A 26,527-nucleotide genomic window follows, 5' to 3' on the forward strand; every position below is an offset into this window, starting at 1 on the left:
TAACTATCGTTAATATTTTAATTTAAATATCATAAAATATTGAAACAAAATAAAATAGTTTAAAATGCACTCAAATATATTGAAACAAATAGTTTAAAATGCACTCAAATATATGTCCATAAGAACTGTGTATTTATCTTACTGTTAAAATATTGATACAGTGCTAATAAAATTCAGCAAAGACAAATAACATATGAAGCATAAAAGGCAAAGAAGGGAAGGGTAGGATGTTAATTGAAATTTGGGAGTATGTGAAGGCTCCTGCAATGAAAAGTTGCAAACTGTGGATCGTCATTTGTGGTTCTATTACCTATTTGATTTTATAACACTGTCTGTTCTCAAAAGTCTGATGTAGCATGTATTTCTTCATTTTGGTGTTTTACTGAGTATTTTTAAGTGGCTCTTGAGGTATATTTCATAGAAAAGATCATGGTTTTCTAAGCCCTTCATAAAATTTTATGAAGTTCCAAAGAGATGCAAAGACTTCATTCATTTCCCATTTTTTACTTTCTTTCACCCTCTTGCCTCCAACCCCATTAAGTATAGATAATTTTATGATAGGATTCTGAAAGTTGGAAGATGTTTAAACATAATACCTGAGGTGAATGATATTATTTGAAAAACAGTATAGTTGGGACATTTTTGAAAGTTTGGAGATAATCTACTTAGAGTTAGAAGGTAAAGGAGATTGTGATTAGTACTTAAACTAACATAATTGGAGTCATTTATGAGTGTAAAGTTATTCCTTATTTATATTTGAAAGTTTCTTTTAGTAAGAGGAGCTTTTCAGAAATTTGTCATATCTAGAAGAAAACAGGTATGGGGTTGGCAAGTAAGGGAAGCATGTATGTATGCATGTGTCTGTTGATTCTGATGTACACAAAATTTAAAAAAAAAAAAAAACCTAACCTGGAAAAACAGGTAACAAGAGAATGAGTAATTTAATATTGCCTGAGGCTTGTGTGTGTGTGCTGGCAAGTTCAGGGGTTTTAGGTAGCTTTGAATTTTAAAACAAAAAAATGTTGAAAGCACCGCATTTTAAAAAACATAAGTTCCAATTCTTGGCTTATAAACTACTGTATCAAAAGTCTATATCCTACATCAGTAGAATGGTCATCAAAATACCTGGATTTAGCTTTTGGTCTTGTTCACTAATTGGCAGAGATCCTAGGTAAATTACTTCATTTTCCTAATATCCAGTTATAATTGTTGCTGGAAGGCCAGATTTTGCATACTTGAAGTATCTGGTTCAGCCATATTCTTGATGTATATATAGCATCTTATGTTAAGAATTACATTTTAAAAAGTAGGAATCTCAGAATTAACTTCTCAAGAATCTCCCAGGACTTAAAAAAATCTTTTCCTTTGAAGGGGTTTCCTTAAAAAAATCATCCTATTTTTAAAAGACTTACTTCAGGGCATTTCCAGGATTTCCAAGATAATGTGTTCCATGCTAAATAACATTGACTTGTACTTATTTAACTTAGAGGAATATTTTGATGATTAATGAAATAATGTATTTTTGTATACTCAGTTATTTAATTAGTTTTAAAATAAAGTATATTCATTAAATGGAATTTGGAACACAGAAAAGTAAAAATTTACCCTTATTCCCACCAGTCACATAAAACTGTGGTTTAATATGTGTTTGCTTCCAGTTTCTTTTTTTCCCCAAGTTTTGTTTTTTTAAACGTAGCTGAAATCATATTTTTTATGTACATACATGTATATATGTACACAATTCTATATATTTTAGAGGGCTTTGCTCACTGTGAACACTTTTTTCAATGTTTCCACAGTCTTTGTTTTTAATGGTTAAATGTTTTAATCTATTAAATACTATAGCTTTACTAAACTGTTCCTTATTTTTTGGTTAAATTTATGTTGTTCCCAATTTCTTCTTTTTTTTAATAAACAACTCAGTGGTAGACATGACTTTTTTTGTGGTAGACATTATTTGGCATGAAATTTTTTCTTTCTGTGTTTAGGATTATTTCCTTGGATAGAGTTGCAGAAATAGAATTATTGGAACAAAGCTTTGAACTTTTAGGCCTCTAGATAAACACTGTAGAAGTGGAAGCTTTGCTTTGTTTCTTTCCTAGTTTGAGAGGAGGTGATTTTGTTTGGTAATAGGAAATACCGTTTCGATGGAGGATGATCTTCATCTTATTATGCAGAAATTGTGCTCACCCTTGACTGAATGGCTACATGTTAATTCCCGTAATAACTTACCGCAATGCAAGGGTTTTCCCCAGACCCTCATTTGATTTCAACATCTAGTTGTGTGCATTTTTCTAAGTCACACCCTATTGCTGTTACCTAATCCTAAGTGATCGCAGGCCACTGTTTTTAAATGTACATAAACTTCTATAAGCAAATTCTGTAAACAAGTGAAGCTTTGCTTTGATACAAACTGGATTTTTGGCCTGTTCCTCACTTAATTAATATAGACCTTCTTTTAAATACTAAGTAATCATCTCATTATTTTACATAAGGTTTCCCCTCACGGTCTCTTTCAACATTTCTGATTTGGTTCAACAGTAATTAAATCCCAGAAGTATACTATTTTAGAGACAGAAAAAAGTTTCCTAATTTGTAGTCCTTTCATTTTACAGATAAGGAAACCAAGGCTCATATATGTTATGTGTTTTATCCAGAATTACTCAGTTAGTGGAAGAACTGAGATTAGAATTTAGTTTTTATTTCTCTGTGAAGTGCTTTTTTTCACTACAGATTTTTAATGTAGTGACAGGGAACATGTGTTCCACAGGCTACTTTATGATCAACTCCTATCATTGCCTTTTCCTATCCTTTAAGGCTCTTGTTTACAGCCATGCTAGAAGCCCACTTCTGTGTGACAGGATATATTCTTTTTTCCTCTTTTTAAAAATAATTTATTTATTTATTTTAGAGAGAGTGCACATGTGGTGGGGGGCAGAGGGAAAGAATCTTTAAGCAGACTCCCGGCTGAGCATGGACCCCTCCCCCGCTACTCCCCACCTGGGGCTCCATCCCACTACACATGAGATCATGACCTGAGGCAAAACCAAGTCAGAGGCTTAACTGACTTGAGCCAATGCAGATGTCCCCAGGACATGCTTTCTTGAGCAAGTTGTCCAGTTACTCAAGTTTCACTATTGACTGTTAACTCTGCTTCTTGCATATTTGGTATCATATAGGGCTTTCTTTCTTTCAAGATTTTATTTATTTGAGAGAGTAAGAGAGAGCACAAGCAGGGGAAGGGGCAGAGGGGGAGGGAGAATCAGACTCTCTGCTGAGCCCCAATGTGGGGCTCCTTCCCAGGACCCCAAGATCATGACCCAAACTGAAGGCAGATGCTTAACCGACTGAGTCACCCAGGTGCCCCATGGATTTCTTTTTAATCAGTATTTCAGAATTGTGCTTGATGCTCTTTCTATAAAATGAAATTTTAAATTAACTATAATCTAGCGGTTGTCAAAGGTTGGCTTGAGGCTTCTGATACTTAAGAGACACAGGTTAATAGATAAACTAATTATCTAATTTTCCAACTTGCTCTGTTAAGTAAACCATCAGAAAGGAATGTACTTGAAACATGTCCTCTCACCTTTCCACAGAACTGCCTTCACTGAGTTGTGATTCAGTATAATTTCAGCCTTTACAGAAGGCTTATAATGAAAACGTCTATGTGAATAGGATCTCTTTTTCAAAACGCTACTTGAAGACCTGTTTAGTTTTCTATCACAAGCATTCTTGAGTGAGTCCAGTGCTAGGAAAATATTTCCATCCAGTTGAATTTACTATTTCCATACTTTGAACAAACAAGTCAGTAAAGACAATAATAATGAATGGTGTTTTGGAGTTTATAAAATGCTTTCACATTACTTAATTTGACATAGCAGTGCTGTAATATTATTGGATATAACTATTCCCATTTTGCAGTTTAGGAAATAGGTACAAAGAGGTTGTGGCACTGAGGACGTAGTGGAACAAAACTAGAACTGAGGTAGTTTGTTTATTCTGCATTCTTTCTTTTTAAAAAAGTTATTTAAATTCAGTATAGTTAATGTATATTATTGGTTTTGGGTGTAGAATTTAGTGATTTGTTAGTTATATATAATACCCAGTGCTCATCACATCACATGCCCTCCTTAATGCCCATCATTCACTTCCCCCATCCTCCCCTTTCCCCTCCAGCGACCCTCAGTTTGTTTCACATTCTTTGTTTTACCATGAGGTGTCCCAGAGTAGATCTATCTCCCTTTTTTGACTTAGTCTCCCCAAATTCAGAGCTAAACTCTGTTTTCATTTGTATGTAACAGCCCAGATATTCAAAAACATCTCTTATTTTGCAAGTTTGAATTGATTTTTGCTTTGTGTAATTGTATTTTAGATATTACATGTAAAATAATTTTGTGAACTCTGCCTCAAATCTTTAAGAAAGCAGATAGGTCTACTAAAGATAAGATAAATTGACTTTGTCTATGAAGAATTGATAACTGTATTATGGCTGTGTTGGTACTTTTGTTTTCTACCTAATAGTTTATCTAACTCTCCTCTTTAGGTAATATGTTGATACGCTTAAAAACATAAAAAAAATTATCCTTCGGAGGAAAGAAGGATGAGAATAGCACTTATCCTATCTCAACAAATATTTGAAAATGTTGTTATCCATCAAGTAGATTAATCAACTTCATGATGAGCACAAAAATTGCTCCTTTTATCACACTTTTAGAAATTACATACTTAAATATATTATATGTAATAATTATATAAGGTGCTCTTTATTAATGAGGATGATTGTCAATATGTAAGTATGTTGATGTATATATGTATGTATATTATATGTAAATATATGTATAACATAAATATACATGTAAGTATATGAGTATATGAATATATGTATGTATATATATTTATATTACATATAAATGGTATATGTAAATGTGTGTATATATATTCTCAATATTTACATATTGACAATATAGAGACACACACAGATACACTCAATGTTCTATCTGTACTGCTGCTGTCTTCTGGCTGGGATCAACCTTCCTGAATGATAGAAGGGCCAAAAGAGCAATATAAACAGCAGATTGGTATATCTGTCATAATTCTACATTAAAAGAATGAGTTTCTGGCATTTCTAAGATTTTTTCCAGACAGTATGCCAGTGAATAGTACAGGCCAGACAATATAGGTATATGACTACGTGATTTATTACCTATTTGTCTATGACTAAAGTCAGTGGTAGGGAACAAGAGGTATGCTCTATACCTATAAATGTATTCCAACATGCAAACCCAAGTTTAACTTCTTTCAAATTTATCTATTAAAGTTTAATGGAGAACTCAGATTCTTTTCTTCAGCTTTTGTCAGTACAAATCCTTCCCAGGATCCAGGATTTGGCTTCCAGGAGCCCGCTAGACCTCTAGTGGTTTTATTTATTTCTTTCTTTATTTTTATTGTGGTGAAATATACATAATGTAAATTTTGCCATTTTACCTATCCGCGAATTTTCTGATTTGTTTTTTTCTTCACTATGGTTGATTCTTAACTATATCTTGGTTAAGATCTGTTTAAATGTGTTTCTAAAAATAGTTCTGGAGAATCTTCCAAAATGTACCATATCAGAGAACAATCTATTAAATTGCAGGACATCTCAGGTTATTAAGATAATTGTGAAGATGGTCTATAAACTTTAAAAGTGAGGAGGAGTTACACAATTGTGGAATTGCCTTCCTTTTGCAAAGTACAAATTGTCAACACTTTTTGTTTTCAGGAAGATTAATATAATTACTCTTCAGATGGTAGTTACTTCAAATTAAGTTATGGGACATAATTCCCTTTTCAGGTTTTCCACAAAAGAGAATGTGAACAAGGAAGTCTGAAGAATAAACTTTTCTTGAGAAGTTGTAAATAGGCACTATTACTATATTATCTGAGAAAATTGTAGCTATTGTAGTAACAAAGGTTTTGACAGCATGCTAATTCAAAATATCAGAGAACTTTATACCCTGGATCCCTCTATATATTACCCAGTAGATTCTACCCACAGAATTTTCTTTTTTTTTTTCAAAGATTTTATTTATTTATTCATGAGACACAGAGAGAGAGAGAGGCAGAGACACAGGCAGCGGGAGAAGCAGGCTCCATGCACGAAGCCCGATGTGGGAATCGATCCCGGGTCCCCAGGATCACACCCTGGGCCAAAGGCAGCACTAAACCACTGAGCCACCAGGGCTGCCCTACCCACAAAATTTTCTTAGAATTGAAGTCCATATTCTCATGAGGCCTAAAGCTAAGTAATGGTTAAAATAAGCAGGGATTTAAAATAGTGCCATTCTTTCCTTTAACCAGAAAATAGCTTTAGGCCTGAGCAGAATATGAACTTTAAGAAAAGTGTTTGGGTAAAAGTCCCCTGGTGATGGATGGAGACGGATTGATAGATAAATATAGATAGATATTATATTCATATTATTATAGATTGTTATTTCTTTTTAAGATTTTATTTATTTATTAGAGAGAGAGAGAGCACAAGCATGAGGGAGAGGCAGAGGCAAGAGGGAGAAGCAGACTCCCTGATAAGCAGGGAGCCTAATGCAGACCTCGATCCCAGGACCCTGGGATCATGACTTGAGCCAAAGGCAGACGCTTAACGAATTGAGCCAACCAGGCACCCTGTTGTTTTTTATTTAAAGATTTACTTACTTACATCTTTATTTATGAGAGAACGCACACACAAGCAGGGGCCAGGGTAGAGGGAGAGGGAGAGAATCTCAAGCAGACTCTGCTGAGCACAGAGCCTGATGTGGGGCTTGATTTCACTACCCTGAGATCGTGATCGTTAACAGGCTGAGCCACCCAGGTGTACCTATATGTTATTTTTAACACAGAGACACCCTAATATAATGGAATACTTAATATCTGTGCATTTCATTATATGTATATTTGGGGACAGGGGAATATTGTAAACAAATATTAAACTGTAGTTAATGCTGTGCATGCTAAAGTGGCTTAAAGGGGTGAAGACACTTACTTTGAAGTGTATCAGAATACAAGATGGATTGATAGAAGGATTGGTTGGTGGACAGATACATGATAAAGCAATTACTACAGAACAATAACTGTAGAATCTAGGTAGTGGTTATGTGGTTATGTTTACTATACAATTCTTACAACTTTTTTCTATATTTGAAATTTTGCATAGGAAAAGTTAGAAAAAATAGTGTTACGGTATTTAAGTCTACAGAGCTCTAGTTTGGTACAATGAACAATTATTGACACCTACAGTATACCAAAGTGATGTAACAGGTGTTAGAGTTATATAATAGTGAAATGACTCATGCACTCTGGGTGGCGTGTAACAGGAAATGAAATTGGAGAGGAAGGCATATTAGGTAACAGAGAGTTTTATATACCATAATACGGAGCTTGGACTTTATCCTGTGGTGTTTTAGGCATGGGAATGTTACGTAGATCACTCTCACAGCTTTGTGGAGACAAGATTTGAGGTGGTGGTGGCAGTGGTGGGGCTAGACTAAAGATGAGGATATTAATTAGGAATAGTATACCCGGCACAGATGATTAAAACCTGAATTATAGTGGGACTAGATTCTAGAAATATTTAGGAGCAGTAATCAATAGAACTTGACAATTAGTTTTATTAAGTGTGAGTAGGTTATAGGGAATCAAGAGTGACAAATACCGTATAAGAGAATGGGCAGGTTTGGGTTTAGAGGGTAAGACAATGAGTTTGGTTTTGGATATGTTATGTTTCAGGTATGTTAAAGTAACCATAGATGAAATCACTCATGCGAAACCCCACATGAGCAAAGCAGAACTTAACTAAGTTTCTATGCCTGGCCCTCCCAGAAAAGAAAGGCTTAGGTCAACTAGTTAGTGCTTGCCTGCTTAGCACAAGTTACCTAACCCTGCACCAAAACTTCCCTTTGCTCCATAAAAGTAACTCTGCTTTAACCTATTAGCAAATGCCCAGTATAACATCCTTGTTCCTGTTGCCTTTGTACTATAAATCTCTTTTGCCTTGGGGCACCTGGGTGGTTCAGTCAGTTGAACATCCCACTCTTGATTTTCACTCAGGTCATGATCTCATGGGTCATGGGACTGAGCCCCAGCTCAGGCTCTGCACTCATCAGGAAGGCTGCTTGAAGATTCTTTCCCTCTTGCCCTTCTCCCTACTCACGCTCACCCACTCTCTCTCTAAAATAAAATAATTAATTGAAAAAAATATCTTGCTTTGTACACTTTTTTGGACTTCCTTCCTGTCTACCAGATTGGATGCTTCTTGATTCGTGAATCATTTGACTAAAAGCTTACTAGGTCAGTAAATTGTGAAAATTTTCTTTTAACAGATGTTATTTAGTCAAAGCGATATTCATTCATTCATTCATTTGTATTTAGCAGAATTTGATAAATACTGACTACAGAATTCCATACCTGCTACTAATAAGATGGTGAGCAAAAGGGACACAAGTATTGGCTTTAAGAACCTTAGAGTGTAGTAAGAGAGACAAACCCGAAGGTATAATAAAAAGTGACATTTATGGTGGTAGGAGAAGCACAGGATGATATGAAACTTCTCAGAAGGAACAACTAACAGTCTGGCAAATGGTTCTGCAGGAACAGGTTATATCAGTGTGAAAGTTGGGATGGAGTCTGGGCTGGATACAGCAATTATGTCTCTCTGTTACTAATTCCTAAGAGTTGATAAAAAAATGTCAATATTATAGAATTGTTTAAGAAAAGGCTAAAAGCTGGTAAGTCATAGAAGGAGATAGAAAGAGCAAGGTAGAAAAATTAATTGAGTGTTGTGTAATGGACGATGAATGTCAAGATTAAGAGCATAGTCAGTAGTAGTGTTAGCATAGAAAGCTCTGATGAATTAAATCGTAATAATTGGTTTGGCAATTTGGAGGTCACTGGTGACTAAATGGAAGCAGTTTCAGTTAACTGGTATTTAGTTAAAAGAAAGGGCCAAGACTTCTAGCATCAGACAAAAGAGCTGCAAGACAAAACACAAAGAGATGAAATAAAACTTTTTATCTTAATTTTGAATTAATAAGAAACATCAGTTAAAACTTTTTTTCTTTTAAAAAATTTGTATTTGTATCCACTGAAAAAGTCTTAAAGCTGTAAAACCCTGGAGAAAATAGTAGAAATGGAGAAATAGTAAGTTCCAAATCTAAAGCAGGAAATGTATGAGTCTGGGACATCTTGCATCATAAAAGTAAAGCTGCCAAAGACTAATTGGGCCATATCAAAAGGACAAAGGAAGCAACACTGAAGGGAGACAATTGGCACATCAAAACCAATAATGACTTCCAAGGGATTGAAACACATCAAGTACCTAAAAATCCATGAGTTCTTAGATTTTAATCTCTCTTTTTTATTGGGTATGCGGAGGTTGTTGGGCTACCAACTTATTACTTTAAACCAGGGGTCAGAAAACTGTGGCCTATGCCCCAAATCTGTTCCACTCCCAATTGTAAGGCTACAAGCCAAGAAGAGTCTCAGAATGAATCAGTTACTATGGTAATCCGCTATGAACTTTTAATAAAATTAGGAGACTTTCTCTGACTCACACCTCACCTTTTTGAAATTGGTATAATAAGTCATTGATATTTCCTCAAAATGAACTTAGATATGTTAATAGCAGAATAAGGAGAAGGATCCCACATGGATTACTTATAAAGATTATACATAAAAATAATGAAAGTGAATTGAATAACTTTGTCATTATTATAAACCTTTTATTTTTAAACTTTTAATTATGGTGCAATCTTGGCATTTGCAACCATGTGGATGAAGCTAGAGTGTATTATGCAAAGTGAAATAAGTCAGAGAGAGACAAATACCATATGATCTCACTCATATGTAGAATTTAAAGCAGAAAACAGATGAACATAAGGGAAGGGGGTAAAGAAAAAAAAGGAGAGAGGGAAACAAGCCATGAGAAACTCTTAACGATAGCGAACAAACTGAGGGTTGATGGGGGGAGGTGAGTGGGAGATGGGCTAGATGGATGATGGGTATTAACAAGGGCACTTGGGATGAGCACTGGGTGTTGAATGTAAGTGATGAATTCTACTCCATAAACGAATATTGCACTGTATGTTGACTAAGTGAAATTTAAATAAAAACAAATAAACTTTAAATTTTGGGTAGTTTCAAACATATACAGAGTAGAGAGGATAGTATATGTAAACTGCTATTTTACCAGTCACCCACCTTCATCAAATATCAACTCTTTGTAACTTTAATCCATGTATATCTCTCCGACTTTTCTCCCCACTGTATTATTTTGAAGCAAAATCTACATATATAATTTAATTTGTACATGTTCCATTATATAGTTTTACTTTTCAAAAATAACTATTTTAATATTATAGTCTTGAAATATTGAAAAGCTGAATAGTTAATTAGGAGATTTTGCAGTTAATGTTTACCAGTAGGCATCTTTTTCTGCGTTCAAAATAATCACATATAGTATACTTTTCTATTGGAATTTAATTGTCTAATAATAAACAGTAAAAGGAAGTGTTTTACCTGTTCTTCGCAGTCTTCTCTCATTTCTCCTTTAAAAATAAAATATGACAACATTAATTATCTAATTATCTTCAATTTAATAAAGGTCCTTAATGAGAATTGTTAACAGAACCTTTTAAGATATCCTTGGTAGAAAGAGAGGAACTTAAAATAATCCTAATTTAAACAAACTGAAATACTGAAAATTCAAGAGATAGCAGTAGCGAACACTCAAAAAGTATGAAAGTACCAGTGATTCTCATACATACTTTTAGGACTAATATCTGCACTGAAGTCAAATTAGTAGACTGTGCCTACATTGTTCCTTCTGTTCTGATACCTTAAAACTTACATGGCAAGTAAGTTTCATCTAAGTGCCAATTCTGGTTGATTAGTGGTGGTTACCTAGAGAACTGTGTTGAGAAGTTTCATGAGGCCTTTTTTTTTTTTCCTCAGTGGGAAAGAATATTGTATTTGATTATTGCTCTCATAGCGGCGATATACCTGCTGGCTCTGGTATAGTATATGAAATGATGCTTTTAAAAGAAACATCTTTGCTTAAATTTAAATGCCATTAGGCCAAGAGGAAAGTTATGATAGTGCTATAGTCTAATTTCTCATTATTGATAGATATTAGGTAGACATTAATTTGCACATTCTCGCCCTTGAAACAAGTAATATTGTATATATAATTGGTATTTATAATTATCAGCTATGTTTCTTTTATAGCACTTAGTGCATACATGCATAAACCACTCATTTGGCATTATGCTTATGTTAACTTATTATTTATTTCCTTTATTTAGTCTGCCTTCCCAAGTAGACTATGTTTTCTAAAGCTCAGCAGCAGCATCTTACCGTATTCCTCCCTGTAGTCCTAGCATCAAGAAATGCCTTGATGATGATTGTATTTCTATAAAAATATATTTGACTTGTCTGACATTAACTTAAAATTACTTGCTATTTTGAGATATTTTTATGTAGACTGGGATGTCTGGTTTATATAGTTCAAAATTAGCTAGTTAGCTATATGACTAGCTATATATAGTAATATATATATATATATATATATATATACCTACGTAGTTCAAAAATTGCATAACACTTCTAATATGATATGGAATCATGCTGTGAAATCTGGATTGTAATGCTTTCATAGGACATCTTAATTTCTTAAAAGAATAGATGGCTGATTCCTTTAGGTAGGTAAAAGTTTAGGGGCACCTGAGTGGCTCAGTGGTTGAGCATCTACCTTTGGCTTAGGTCGTGATCCTGGAGACCCAGGGTCGGGTCCCACATCGGGCTCCCTGCGTGGAGCCTGCTTCTCCCTCTGCCTATGTCTCTGCCTCTCTGTGTTTCTCATGAATAAATAAATAAAATCTTTAAAAAAAGTTTAAATCCTACAGTAAGATGGTTATTCTCTTAAAGATCTCTAGGAGTGTAAAAATTCTAATAGTCTCTCTCAGAAACTTGTTCAACATTCTCTCTTCCCAGTAGTCAACAAATATTATGACTAAACAAAACTAAAAACCAAAAAACCCTATCCTGCTTTAATTTGTTTTTTAATCTTCCTTAGACCTTAAAAACAGCCCAGGGTACTTTGTGTAGTTTTAAATAGAAATCGTTGTCTATACTCTCGATATTTTTTAAGCTAAACATTTCAAAAATTGAACACTAAATTTCACCATGCTAGTCATTATCCATCTTCCTTGAATCCCTGCCAATTTTTTCATGTAAATAAAATGAACTTCCATGGCAGAAGGGTTAAGATCTAAAATCTAGATTCTAGATGGACGTCTAAAGAGATTGGTGTAATGAAGTGATTGCTTCTGAGTCTGTTATGTTACAGTCTTTTAAATATATATCACTGCTGTTTATTTTTCTCATAAAAGCCAGTAGTTACTGCTTCATTTAGTTTCTTGTCAACTCTAAGAGTCCCCATCTCTTAACTATATTTGTCTTAGTCACGATGGGGGGCCCCATTATGTAAAGGGCCAGACAGTAAATATTTCAGGCTTTGCAGGCCAAGAGGCAAAACTGAAGATATTATGTAAGTATTTATAAATCAAGAGAGAAAAGTTCTATAAGTTTTTAGTGATAAAATTAAAATTATAATTGAGTATTTTGTGTGATATACACCTAATGGGAATGTGGTGATATCATTTAATTGGGGTTCAAAGTTAGTGTTATCTCTTAACAAACTCAACTCCAAATGTTCTGTTAATACTAATCTCTGTTGATATTTTGCATATTTCACCTTTGAAAATGCCCTTTCCAACAGGTAAGTACTACCAGATACTGATACCACCTATCAGCAGCACTGTATTTTGTAGAATTCTGTTCGATTCTTCTTTCGATGTTTGCCTTTTGGCATGTCATTACATTGCAGATTAATCATTTCCAATTGCTGGTTCCAGGAACCTCCCCAATTACACAGTTGATAGATTTTGAAATATGGAAATTTCCTTTGCATTTGTATTTGGGTCTGAAAAATGCTCCTGGAATTAGGGAGACCACTTGTTCTGATATTCTGGGACTAAGTGGTTTCCCCGGATTTGGGACTCAAAGTGCTAAAATTGGGACAGTTGTTTACCCTTATTAGAACTTAGTTTGAGATCAGAAAATATATCTACTTCAGATTTGTGTGGGAATACAGATCTCATTTCTTTTTTTTTAAACTCTTGACAACCCAACTTGACATTACTTTGTAATTCAAACAATGTTAATATCTCTACTTCAGTAAAAATTTCATGTATTGTAACTTTTGCCTTAAAATTTTAGGTTTAGTTTGAGAAACATGATCAAATTCGAAACAAAAGCTGATTTCAAAAAGCCATTCAATTTGGTAATAGTGGTCAGTGATGGTTCTTTCTCATCCAGAAAAGCTTCAGTCTCAGAGTTTAGCTAAAAAAAGTCACTGCTTTAACAACTAAGTTTTTGAACTTCTGCATAGAAGGGCAAGTCAGGATATTCACTTTCTATTTTTGACAAAAATTCACAAAAATTGAAAGTAGTAAAACTCACAGGCATGAAGGAAGTTCACCTTTGACACTATTGGTTCAGTAATATATGATACATTTAAATATTTTTGGCAAGGTAACTGTTAAACATTTAAAAATTTTAAATTAATTTGATTTTAAAGAATAGATTTAAACACCTTCACTTTTTTAAACACCTTTTTACAAGCTTTGTAAATTTGTCTTTTTTCCTTCCACATATATTATCATTATCAGTTGTAACACATCTCAGCCAATTCCACTTTAGCTTATGCTGAATTAGAGGTTTCTCAACTTTGAAAATATTCTTGCCTGAAATTGTTTTACACAGACTGTTCATAGAGGCTAATTCTTTCGTTACTTCAAACTTGGCTCTGACTCCTCAACTTTAAAAAAAAAGAAACAACTGAACAATAGACGTCTGTCGATCACAGAAAACCACTTGAAATCATCTTCCTTTGTCTTAAAAAAAATAAACTATTAATGTTGCTCCCAGTGTCCTCAACTTTTTGAGCAAATGTATGTATTTGCCCAATGGCCAACAGTTTTAAGTATATTTTCTCTGGATACATTTCTTTATCTCATTCATTCATTCATTCATTCATTCATGAGAGTCAGAGAGAGAGGCAGAGACTTAGGCAGAGGGAGAAGCAGGCTCTCTGCTGGGAAGCCTGATGCGGGACTCAATCCCAGGACCTGGGGATCACAATCTGAGCTGAAAGAAGGTGCTCAAACACTGAGCCACCCAGGTGCCCCATTTCTTCATCTTCTATACTCAAACATGATTTAATTAACTCACCATCAGTAAATGGCTTTCCTTGCTTGACTAACACATGAGCCACTCAGAACCTTACTTTGGTCATACCTCATGTTTATTTTCTGTTAGTGAAGAAATTCTCCTATGATAAGACCTCCTCTGTAAATTTTCTACTTTTTCTCAAAACTGTTGCTTGCCCGTGGGCAGGGGATACTATGATGAGTCCTTTGGTAATATTGCTGTACATTGGATTCTTTTGAGGATAATAATAATGTCCTTGCATTATAAACACAATGCTTGGCTTTCTAATTCAGTAACAAAAATCACACTCTACTGTGCCTGAAAAGTAGGACATTTTAAGTCTGATTTTCTTTCCTTATTTTGATATGTTGGGTATGAACTGGTAATAAAAATAAAATAAAAAGCTGTGGTATGGCAATTTGTGTGGCACTTGAAATGCGGTGCATCTGTAATCATGTCACTGCAATTTGCATTGTGCCAAACAGCCAGGTAAAGTGCTCTTCAGTTCTGACATTGTAGCATGAAAACAGCTATAAACAACATGGAAAAGGATGAGCATGGCTGTGCTCCAATAAAGCTTTATTTGCAGACAGTGAAATTGAATTTCATATAATTTTCATGTGTCACAAAATATTGTTCTTTTGACTTATTCCAAACCATTTAAAAATGTAAAAACCATTCAGTTGTGGGCTCTACAAAAACAAGTGGCAGGGGGGCCTCGGTGGTTCACTCAGTTAAGCACCTGCCTTTGGCTCAGGTCATGATCCCATGACCAGGGTCCTAGATGAAGCCCTGTGTTGGGCTCAGGGGCCAACGGGGAGTCTACTTCATCCTCTCCCTCTCCTGTCTCTCCCACCACTTGCGTGCTCTCCCTCTCTGCTCTCTCTCTCTCTCTCTCTCTCAAATAAATAAACTCTTAAAAAAAACAAAAAACAAGTGGCATATGGGCTGTACTTTGTGGATCTCTAGTCTAGATAGCCTTTTTTCAAACTATGGTACTATTACTTTTATTTTTTAACATTGATATCTATCAATTTTCCCTTTTTCTTATCACTTTAAAATTTATTTCTACTCAAATAAAAAAACCCTGAGTAATAGCTATTCTTTAAATGGAAGATAACTAACTTTAGCATAGCACCTAAAATACTTAGCAGAAAGCCTGGTACATTGTAAATGCTCAATGACTGTTTGCTTTACTACTGACACTCTTACTGAGATTGTCCCCTAATAATGGTAGAGAGATTAAGATTTTAAAAAAATACACATACACATACAAAACACTTTCTAGCTTGTTTTGGAATCCAGGACACAATCATGAGTCTTTTAAAATTGGGGTATGAAGGTTATAATTTAACTATATATAGACTGTGATAGAAATAAACTAAATTAATAAGATGAGAATTGCTTTGCAGAAAAGACTTGCTGATTGTATCCTGGTCTGATTAGTTTTATAAGAAAGATGCTAAATTATTGGAGAAGTTCTTTCAGTATCTGATCAAGAAAATTATCAGTGTTAAGCTGACCCCTGTGATGTTTTTTTTTTTTAAAGAAATACTTGTGATCATTAGCCATTGTTTTAAATCCCTTACAGTGCCTATCCATTAAGTCTTTCTGACTTGAACACATCCAATATTTCTGTTATTTCATCACAAATTTATTATATGAGCTTCCTCCCTAAGTTTAATGGGCATTATTCTTAGACTAGTATTACTCAGAGTATGGGATGAAGACTAATAACTGATCTGCAGACTATTTATTGTTGATCTGTTAACTTTATTAATTGTGATAGAAAAAAATTAGAAGCAATTATAAACTTTTATGACCGTTTGACAGGATAATTTTGTGTTTGTTTAACAAAATTTGGCTATTTTTATTTTTAAAATTTTACTACATTTTAAAAAGCTGATGTAATTGATATATAACATTATATTAGTTTTAGGTGTACAACAAAATGATTTGCTATATTGTGAAACGATCACCACAGTATGTCTAGTTAATTTCTATCACCAGTTACAATTATTTTTCCTGTGATGAGAACGTTTCATATGCATTCTCTTAACACCTTTCAGAAACACAATATGGTATTATTGACTATAGTCATCATGCTGTACATTATATCCTCATGACTTTTATAAATGGAAATTTCTACTTTTTGATCACCTTCACTTATATCTCCCACCACCCCCATCTCTGGTAAACATTGATCTCTTTTCTGTTTGTAGGAGTTTGGTTTTTTTGGTTTTTTGTTTTTTGAGATTCCACATATGAGTGAGATCATACGGTATCTGTCTTTCTCTGACTTATTTTACTTAGTATAATTACCTCAAGGTCCATCTATGTTGTCAAAAATGACAGGATTTCCTTGATTTTTATGGCTGAATAATATTCCCTTGTGTATTTATACCATATTTTATTTATTCAACCATTGACAGACGGTTAGGTTGTTTCCATGTCTTGGCTATTGTGAATAATGCCACAATGCACATGGGCGTGCAGATACTTTTTCAAGTTAGTGTTTTTGTTTGCTTTGCACACATACAGAGAAGTTGAGTCGCTGGATCAAACAGCAGTTCTATTTTCAATTATTTGAAGAATCTCCGTTTTGTTTCTGTAGTGTATATTCCCACCAACAGTGCACAAGGGTTCTCCTTCCTCCACATCCTTGCCAACCCTTATTATTTCATGTCTTTTTGCCAATAACCATTCTCACAGGTGATATCTCACTGAGGTTTTGATTTGCATTTCTTTAATGATTACTGATATTGAGTACCTTTTCATGTGTTGGATATTTGTACGTCATCTTTAAAAATAATCTACTTAGATCTTGTGTCCATTTTTAAATTGGGTTGTTTGTTTGCTATTGAGTTGTTGGGTTCTTTATTTTGGATATTAACCCCTTATCAGATACATGATTTGCAAATATTTTCTCCCACTCAGTAGGTTGTCTTTTCATTTTGTTGATGATTTTTTTTCTGTGCAGAAGCTTTTTAGTTTGTTGTAGTTCCACTTGTTTATTTTTGCTTTTGTTGCCTTTGCTTTTAGTGTCAGATTCAAAAAATTGTCTCTAAGATAGATGTCAAGTCTTTTACCATCTATATTTTCTTAAGGAGTTTTACAGCTTCAGATTTTATGTTCAAGTCTCTAATCCATTTTAGATTATTTTGTGCATGTAAGATAGTGGTCTAGTTTCATTCTTTTATAAGTAGCTGTAACAGTTTTTCCAGCACCATTTACTGAAAAGACTGTTTTCCACTTTGTATATTCTTGTCTTCTATGTTGTAAATTAATTGACCATATATGCTTGGGTTTAATTCTGGGCTCTCTATTCTTTTCCATTGATCTATGTTTCTGTTTTTATGCCAATACCTTACTGTTTTGATTACTATAGCTTTGTAATATAGTCTGAAATCAGGAAGTGGGATATCTGCAGCGGGATTCTTCTTTTTCAAGACTGGTTTGGCTTTTGGGGTCTTTCGTACTTCCATATAGATTTTTAAATTGTTTATTCTTTTTCTGTGAAAAATGCCTTTTGCATTTTGAAAGGGGTTGTATTAAATCATAGACTCCTTTGAGTTGTATGGATATTTTAACAGTATTCTTCCAATCTGATCATGGTTTATCTTTCATTTTATTTGTGTCACCTTCATTCTTTTATCAATGCCTTATGGTTTTCAGTGTGTATGTCTTTCACTTCCTTGGTTGAATTTATTCCTAGGTATTTTATACTTTTTGATGCAGTTGTAAATCAGATTGTTTTATTTATTTTTCTGGTAGTTCACTATTAGGTATAAAGACACAATAGATTTTTGTATATGGATTTTGTATTCCATAACTTTACTGAATATATTTACTCTAACAGTTTTTTGGTGGAGTCTAGGTTTTCTATATCATGTCATTTGCACATAGTGACAGTTAAGTTTTTCCTTTTCAATCTGGATACTTTTTATTTATTGATTATTCTTGCCTAAGTGCTCTGGCTATGTCTTCCAATACTGCATTGAATAAAATGACAAGAATAGGCATTCTTGTTCCTGATCTCAGAGAAAAAGCTTTCAGCTTTCACCATTGAGGATAATGTTAGCTGTGGGCTTGTCATATATGGCCTTTATTATGTTGAGATATGTTCCCTCTAAAACTACCTTTTGAGATTTTTTAAAATCATAAATCCATGTTGAATCTTGTCAGGTGCCTTTTCTGTATATATTGATATAATCATATATTTTGTTCATTGTGTTAATGTGGTGTATCACATTGGTTGACTTTTAAAAGTTAAACCATCCCTTACATCCCTGGAACAAATTGCACTTGACCATGGTGAATGATCCTTTTAGTGTTATGTTGAATTTAGTTTGCTAATGTATTGTTGAAGTTTATCAGAGATATTGGCCTCTGTAATTTTCTTTTGTATGGTGCCACTGTCTACTTTTGGTATCAGGGTAATACTGGCCTCATAAAATGAGTTTAAAAAAGTTCCCTGCTCTATTTTGAAAGAGTTTCAGAAGAATTAATATTTTTTAGTGTCCAATAATTTATCAGTTGTATAAACACTTAGTGCTCATTACATCACATGCACTCCTTAATGCTCAGCAATCCTCAGTTTGTTCCCAGAGTTAAGAGTCCGTCATGGTTTGTCTCCCTCTGATTTCTTTCCATTCAGTTTTCCTTCCCTTCTACTATGATCCTCTGAACTGCTTCTTATATTCCCCATATGAGTGAAACCATATGATAATTGGCTTTCTTCAGTTGTCTTATTTCACTCAGCATAATACCCCCCAGTTCCATCCACATCTGTGTAAATGGTAAGTATTCATCCTTTCTGATGACTAATATTTCTGTGTGTTTGTGTGTGTGTGTGTGTGTGTGTGAGAGAGAGAGACAGAGAGAGAGAGAGACAGAGAGAGAGATACCACATCTTCTTTATCCATTCATCTGCTAATGGACATCTTGGCTCCTTCCACAGTTTGACTGTTGTGGACATTGCTGCTGTGAACATTGGGGTGCAGGTGTCTGGTGTTTCACTATATTTGTATCTTTGGTATAAATACCTGGTAGTGCAATTGCTGGGTTGTAGGGTAGCTCTATTTTTAAGTTCTTGAGGAACCTTCATACTGTTTTCCAGAATGGTTATACCAGCTTGCATTCCCACCAACAGTGTAAGGGGGTTCTCCTTTCTCCACATCCTCACAACATTTGTTGTTTCCTGTCTTGTTAATTTTAGTTAAGGAATTTGTATTCTTATTTAAATGTTTGGTAGATTTCACCAGTGAAGTCATCTGGTACTAGACTTCTCTTTTGGGGAAAATTTTGATGAGAGATTCAATCTACTTGTTATTGGTCTGATTAAAGGATTCACTTTGGTAGGCTGTATGTTTCTAGGGCTTTATCCAATTCTTCAGATTTTCCAATTTGGGGGGCTTTAAAATTGTTCATAGTAGCCTCTTATCCTTTGTAAAGGTTTCTGTGATACCAGTAGTAATGTATTTTTCATTTCTTTTCTTTTTTTTTAGTCTTCATTTATTTCTGCTCTGATTGTTGTTTCTTTTTACTAACTCTGAGTTTAGTTTGTTCTTCTTTTTCTAGTTCCTTGAAGTGTAAAGTTAGGTTGTTTATTTGAGATATTGTTTCTCAATGAAGACATTTATCATTCTGACTTTCCCTCTTAGAGCTGCTTGTGCTCCATCTCATAAGTTTTGATATGTTGTATTTTCATTTTCAAATTTCTTTCATGTCATTTTGCTTTTTCTTTTGGTTTCTTCTTTGACTCCTTCATTGTTTAGCCAAGTGTTCAATCTTCACGTTTATGAATTTTCCACTTTTTTTTTCCTGTAATTGACTTTTAGTTTCATAACACTGTCGTCAGAAAAAAATGCTTGATATAATTTAGTTCTCTTAAATTTTTTATGACTGTTTTGTGGCCTAACGTGATTTTTCCTGGAGTATGTTCCATTATGTACTTAAGACTATTCTGTTGCTTGGATGGAATGTTCTGTATGTGTGTGTTAAGTCCAATTAGCCTAACATGTCATTTAAGTAAATTTTTAAAATAGATTTTTCTGTCTGGATGATCTAATTGATGAAAGTGGGGAATTTAAGTCCCTTACTATTTTTTAATTGATGTCTATTTCTCCCTTTATTTATTTTTTTTTTAATTTTTATTTATTTATTTATTTATGATAGTCACAGAGAGAGAGAGAGAGAGGCAGAGACACAGGCAGAGGGAGAAGCAGGCTCCATGCACCGGGAGCCCGATGTGGGATTCGATCCCGGGTCTCCAGGATCGCGCCCTGGGCCAAAGGCAGGCGCCAAACCGCTGCGCCACCCAGGGATCCCTATTTCTCCCTTTATATGTCGATTAATGTTTATTTATCTAGGTGCTTCGTCACTGGATGAATAAACATTTACAAATGTTATATCTTCCTGTTCAATTGGTCCTTTTATCATTATCTTATGACTTTGTCTCCTATCATAGTCTTTGTCTTAAAGTGTATCTTTTCTGCTGTAACCTATCCCAGCTTTCTTTTGGTTCTCATTTGCATGGAGTATATTTTTTCTACCCTTAACTTTAATTTTGAATGACCTTACATCTGAAGGAAGTCTCTTGTAGGCAGCATATAAATGGATCTTGCATTATTATCCATTCAGCCATTCTGTGTCTTTTTATTAGAGAATTTAGTTCATTTTCATTTAAAACAATTATTGATGGATATGTACTTATTGCATTTTGTTAATTGTTTTCTGGCTATTTTTAAGATTTTATTGTTCCTTTCCTTTTTTTTCTTTTGTTTTTTTTTTTTTTTTTCACTTGCTTGCTTAGGTTTGTTTGTTTATTTAATTATTTATTTGGTAAACAACCGATTTGTTCAATGACAGAGGTATGATTAAAGTAAACCAATACATATTATGTTGCTATCAAAATTACATCCTGAATACTATAAAATACACTAGAGATAAAAAAAATGTTAATAGTAGCTATATCTCAATTTTCATAGCATTTAATTCACATATAATTTTCATTCTTGCTATATAGTATTATTCTATTTTTCTTGCTCTCTTCCTTTGTGATTGAACAATTTTCTGTAGTAATATGCTTAGATTCCTCTTATCTTGTATATCTATAGGCTTTTGCTTTATGAGGTTTATATAAAATAACATATATATATAATATAACACACATATATATAAAACACCCTATCTTAAATGGACATATTAAGTTCAGATGCATTCTAAACCTGACTTTTTTTCTCCCTTTCCCACATTTTGTTTTGATGTCACAATTTGCATCTTTCAGCTTTCAGCATTCATTTAGAGTTTATTGTAGTTATTGCTATTTTTACTACTTTTGTCTTTTAACCTTCATACTAGATTTGTAAGTAATTAACCAATCACCTTTACAATATAAGATTACTTTTATTTTTTTTAAAGATTTTATTTATTTATTCATGAGAGATACAGAGAGAGAGGCAGGGAATATAGGCAGAGGTAGAAGCAGGCTCCTGATGAGGGGACTCAGCCCCAGACTCCAGGATCATGCCCTGAGCTGAAGGCAAATGCTCAACTCCTGAGCCACCCAGGCGTCCCTACAATATAAGATTACTTTTAATTTTTACTAATAATATATTTACCCTGACCAGTGAGATTTATACGTTTTCCTATTACTAATTAGTGCCCCATGTTTCAGCTTAAGGAAGTCCTTTTAACATTTCTTATAAGTCTGGTCCTTGGGCAATAATTCTTTTAGATTTTGCTTGTCTGAAACCAAAAATCTGCAGGACAGCTTTGCTAGGTATTCTTATTGGCAGCTTTCCCCCCCCGCCCCAGTATTTTCAGTATATTTTACCTACTTCCTCCTGGCCTGCCAAGTTTCCACTCAAAAATTTTGATCATGGGGTTTCACTTGTGTGTAACAAATTGTTTTTCTCTTGCTGCTTTTAAGATTCTTTCCTTGTCTTAACTATTATTCTTAAAATATCCACACTACCCAAGGCAGTCTGCAGATTTAATGCAATCCCAACAGCACTTTTCAAAGAACTAGAATCCCCAAATTTGTATGGAACCACAAAAACCCTGAAGAGCTAAAGAAAAAGAAAAACAGAACTGGAGATTTCAAGTTCTATTACATTGGTGTAGGAATCAAAACAGTATGATACTAGCATAAGAACAGACACATAGATCAATGAAATAGAACAGGAATCCCAGAAATAAAACCCACAGTTATATGGTCAATTAATCCTCAACAAAGGAGGCAAATAGGCAATGGGGAAATAGTCTCTTTAACAAACAGTATTGGGAAAACTGGACAGCAACCTACAAAAGAATGGAACTGGACCACTTTTTACACCATACAGAAAAATAAACTCAAAACGGGAGACCTGGAACCATAAAAATCCTAGAAGGAGAGTACAGGCTGTAATTTCTTTGACATTAGCTATAGCAACATCTTTCTAAGATGTTGTCTCCTAAGGCAAGAGAAGCAAGCAAAAATAAATTATATGGGAGTGTGTGTGTCTGAGTGGCTCCAATGGTTAAATGTCTGCCTTCGCCTCAGGTCATGATCCCAGGATCCTAGGATCAAGTCCCACATCAGGCTCCCTGCTTAGTGGACAGTCTGCTTCTCACTCTTCTTTCCCTTCGCCCCTCTTCCCTTGCTCGCATTGTGTCTCTTTTCTCTCAAATAAATAAATAAAATATTTAAAAAAACATCAAAATAAAAAGCTTCTGCACAGCAAAGGAAGCAATCAGCAAAACTATAAAAAAACAGCCCACTGAATGGCAGAAGATATTTGCAAGTGATACATCTGAAAAGGGGTTAATATTCCAAAATACATAAAAAACTGATACAGCTCAATGCCAGAAAATAACCCAGTTGAAAAATGGGCAGAAGACATGAACAGATATTTCCCCAAAGAAGACATCCAGGAGGCCAACAGACACATGAAAGATGCTCAACATCACTCATCTTAAGAGAAATACAAATCAAAACCACAATGAGATAGTACCTCACACCTGTCAGAATGGCCAAAATGAGAAATACAGGAAACAACAACGTTGGCAAGGATGTGGAGAAAAAGGAACCCTGTGCACTGTTGATGGGAATGCAAACTAGTACAGCCATTGTGGAAAAGAGTATGTGGAGTTTTCTCAAAAAATTAAAAACAAAACTACCATATGATCCAGTAGTTCCACTACTGGGTATTTACCTAAAGAATAAAAAAATATTAAGAAGATAAATGTACCCCTATATTTATTGCAGTATTATTTACAATAGTCAAATTATGGAAGAAGTTTCAGGTGTATATCATAGTAATTTGATATTTGTATATTATAAAATGACCCCTGTGGTAAATCTAGTTACCATCTGTCACCATACTAAGTTATTACAGTATTATTGATATATTGCATCATATATTCCTTATGCTGTATGTTATATCCCCAGGACTGATTTATTTTATAACTGTGAGTTTGTATCTCTTAAATCCCCTTCACCTATTTTGCCTGCCCCCAAGCCTTCCCCACTCTAGTAATCATCAGTTTGTTTCCTTTATCTATGAGTCTGTTTTGTTTTTTAGATTCCATATATAAGTGAAATCATGATATTTGCATTTCTGTCTCACTTATTTCATTTAGTATAAAACCCTCCAGGTCCATCGATGTTGTCACAAATGGCAAGAATTCATTCTTTTTTGTGGCTGAATATATTCCATTGTGTGTGCTTGTGTGTGTATATATCTCACATCATCCTTATTCATTCGCCTACTGATAGACATTTAGGTTGTTTCTATAATTGGCCATTGTAAATAATGCTGCAGTGAACATAGGATATGTATATCTCTTTGTGTTTTTGTTTTCTATGGATAAATACTCCAAAGTGGAATCATTGGATCCTCTGGTAGCTCTCTTTTTAATTTTTTGAGGAAACTCCATCCTGTTCTCCATAGCAGCTGTACTAATTCACATTCCTAGCAACAGTGTACAGGGGTTCCCTTTTGTCTACATCCTCACCACCAATTTTTTTTCTTTTTGTATTTTTGATAATAGCCAACTTGACAGGTGTGGGTTGATACTTTATTGTGGTTTTGATTTGCATTTCCCTGATGATTAGGGATTAAACACATCTTCGTGTCTTTTTTTTAAAGATTTTATTTATTTATTCATGAGAGATACAGAGAGAGAGAAAGAGAGGCAGAGACACAGGCAGAGGGAGAAGCAGAGACACAGGCAGAGGGAGAAGCAGGCTCCATGCTGGGAGCCCGACGTAGGACTCGATCCCAGGTCTCCAGGATCACACCCTGGGCTGAAGGCGGCGCTAAACCGCTGAGCCACCCGGGCTGCCCTCTTCATGTCTTTAAAATGTTGGATTAGAAACTATTTAAAAAGGGAAAGAAACAAAACTGGTCTTTCCCCACATAAAGTTTCACTAATATATAATTTCTATAAAGAAAAAAGGGAAGCTAAGCCGCTGCTTGGGCTAATTTCCACTTTTTTTTAACCCTTCAAATTTCAGTAAAGTTCTTAACTTAGATAACATGGTCAGTCATTAGGTTTTGTTTTTGCTTTTTGGTGTATCAGTTTAGTTTATAGTGTCCTCATCAGCCTCATCTCCATAAAATTACTCCTTGTTATTTTGCATTAGTAAATATCACCCTTATAATGGTTTTGTTCTGTGTAAATACACTTGGCTAAGCAGGACTCACAGTTAAGTTTATGTGTCCATTTGGGCCCAGATTTTTGTCATGGTATCTGGCTGTTTGGTCAAACATTATTGTGGGTATTTCTGTGACGGTGTTTTGGATGAGTTTTCAAGTTAAACTTGATAGATTGACTAAAGCAGACTGTCCTTCCTAATGTGGTTGGTGAAATTCATCCAGTCAGTTGAATGCCTGAATAAAACAAAAAGCTGACCCTCTCTTGAATCAGATGGAACCCCTGCTTGTCTGCCCTTGAGCTATGACAGTGTTTGTTTGTTTATTTATTTATTTATTTATTTATTTATTTATTTATTTATTTATTTTTTAATGACAGTGGTTTCTTTTTATCTGCCTTTGGGCTTGAACTGAAACATGAGCTCTTTCTGGATTTTGAGCCTTTTTGTCTTTAGATTGGAATTAGACCATCAGCACTCCTTGATTTCCAGCTTGCTAACTTTAGATTTTGGGACTTGTCAGCCTCTATAACCACATGAGCCAATTCCTTAAAATACACACACACACACACACACACACACACACACACAGCCATCACCCCTGTTGGTTCTTGTTTGTCCGGAGAACCCTAATACTACCCATGTTCATTAGTTTGTTCTTACTACACTCGTCCTTTGATGCTTAAGTGGGGCAGTTCACACATGAGAAGACGTGATGTGTCATATAGCCACCTATTTAGAACTGGTTGTTTAAAAATTTTTTTAAACCTACCTGTATATTTTTAAAACAGTTATTAGAAATGACTAAGATCTAAATAGGGCAAAAGAGGATTCAGTGGGCTAGAGAACAAGGAAGGTAAAGATAAGAGTGTTTCAAGGAACAGTCAATATAGAATGCTACCAGCGGTCATGTGGAGGAGCCCTGGAAAAAGATCATTAGAATTTGTCAGTAGGAAATGATTAATCACTTTCAAGGTGCATATTTTTAGAAGCATTGGGTAGAAGGTGTCATACTTGTATTGTTTGATGAGGAAGTGGTTAAAATGTGTAGTAGTAAGTAAGGTTGGATAGAGATGATATGGACAGATTGTACAAGGACTAAGTGGTTTAGGTCGCTTTAATGTCAGTTTGGAGAATGCCTCAGAGCCTTCTAACAGAGTTTTTGCCTGTGAACACATTATGGGCAGAGATTATATCTTTTACCTCTATTTCCAATGCATAACATGGTTTCTGGTTCAGAGTAGGCACTCAATAAATATTTGTTGAATGCCAGATAAAAGAATGTAAAAAGTCCTATTAAATCTTTTATCATAGTATCTCTCAAAATTAACCTTTTTTGTTCTTACTATCAGTATTTTCACACAGGTCTACTACCAAATTATTATAATAAGCTTGCTAGCTAGGTTTTCCTTCCCTCATTTCAGCCAGTGTAGGATGAGACTGTCAGATTAATGTTTTTATAACATGCTTTTGATTGTATCACTCTCCTGCTTGACAACTTTAAAAACCATGTAAATACCTACTGAAATAAATGTAAACTCTTTAGCCTTACACCAAAGCGTATCCAAAATCTGGGTATAACCTAGG

General features: G+C 34.4%; 1 protein-coding gene across 12 annotated transcripts in view; it reads right to left on the reverse strand.

Annotated features, from left to right (window-relative positions):
- WDPCP (WD repeat containing planar cell polarity effector) overlaps window positions 1-26,527 on the reverse strand; it is a 429,099-nt gene that overhangs the window by 956 nt on the left and 401,616 nt on the right. For 11 of the 12 annotated variants that reach the window (XM_072768570.1, XM_072768566.1, XM_072768568.1 and 8 more), the window contains one exon: window positions 10,549-10,577. In XM_072768570.1, the coding sequence (XP_072624671.1) occupies window positions 10,549-10,577 (29 nt within the window). Of the gene's footprint in view, window positions 1-8,492; window positions 9,005-10,548; window positions 10,578-26,527 lie in introns of those variants that run through there. The other variant, XM_072768562.1, reaches the window with a different exon arrangement.

The sequence above is a fragment of the Canis lupus genome, chromosome 11 (genome assembly GCF_048164855.1).
Source record: "Canis lupus baileyi chromosome 11, mCanLup2.hap1, whole genome shotgun sequence".
Classification (NCBI taxonomy): Eukaryota; Metazoa; Chordata; class Mammalia; order Carnivora; family Canidae; genus Canis; species Canis lupus.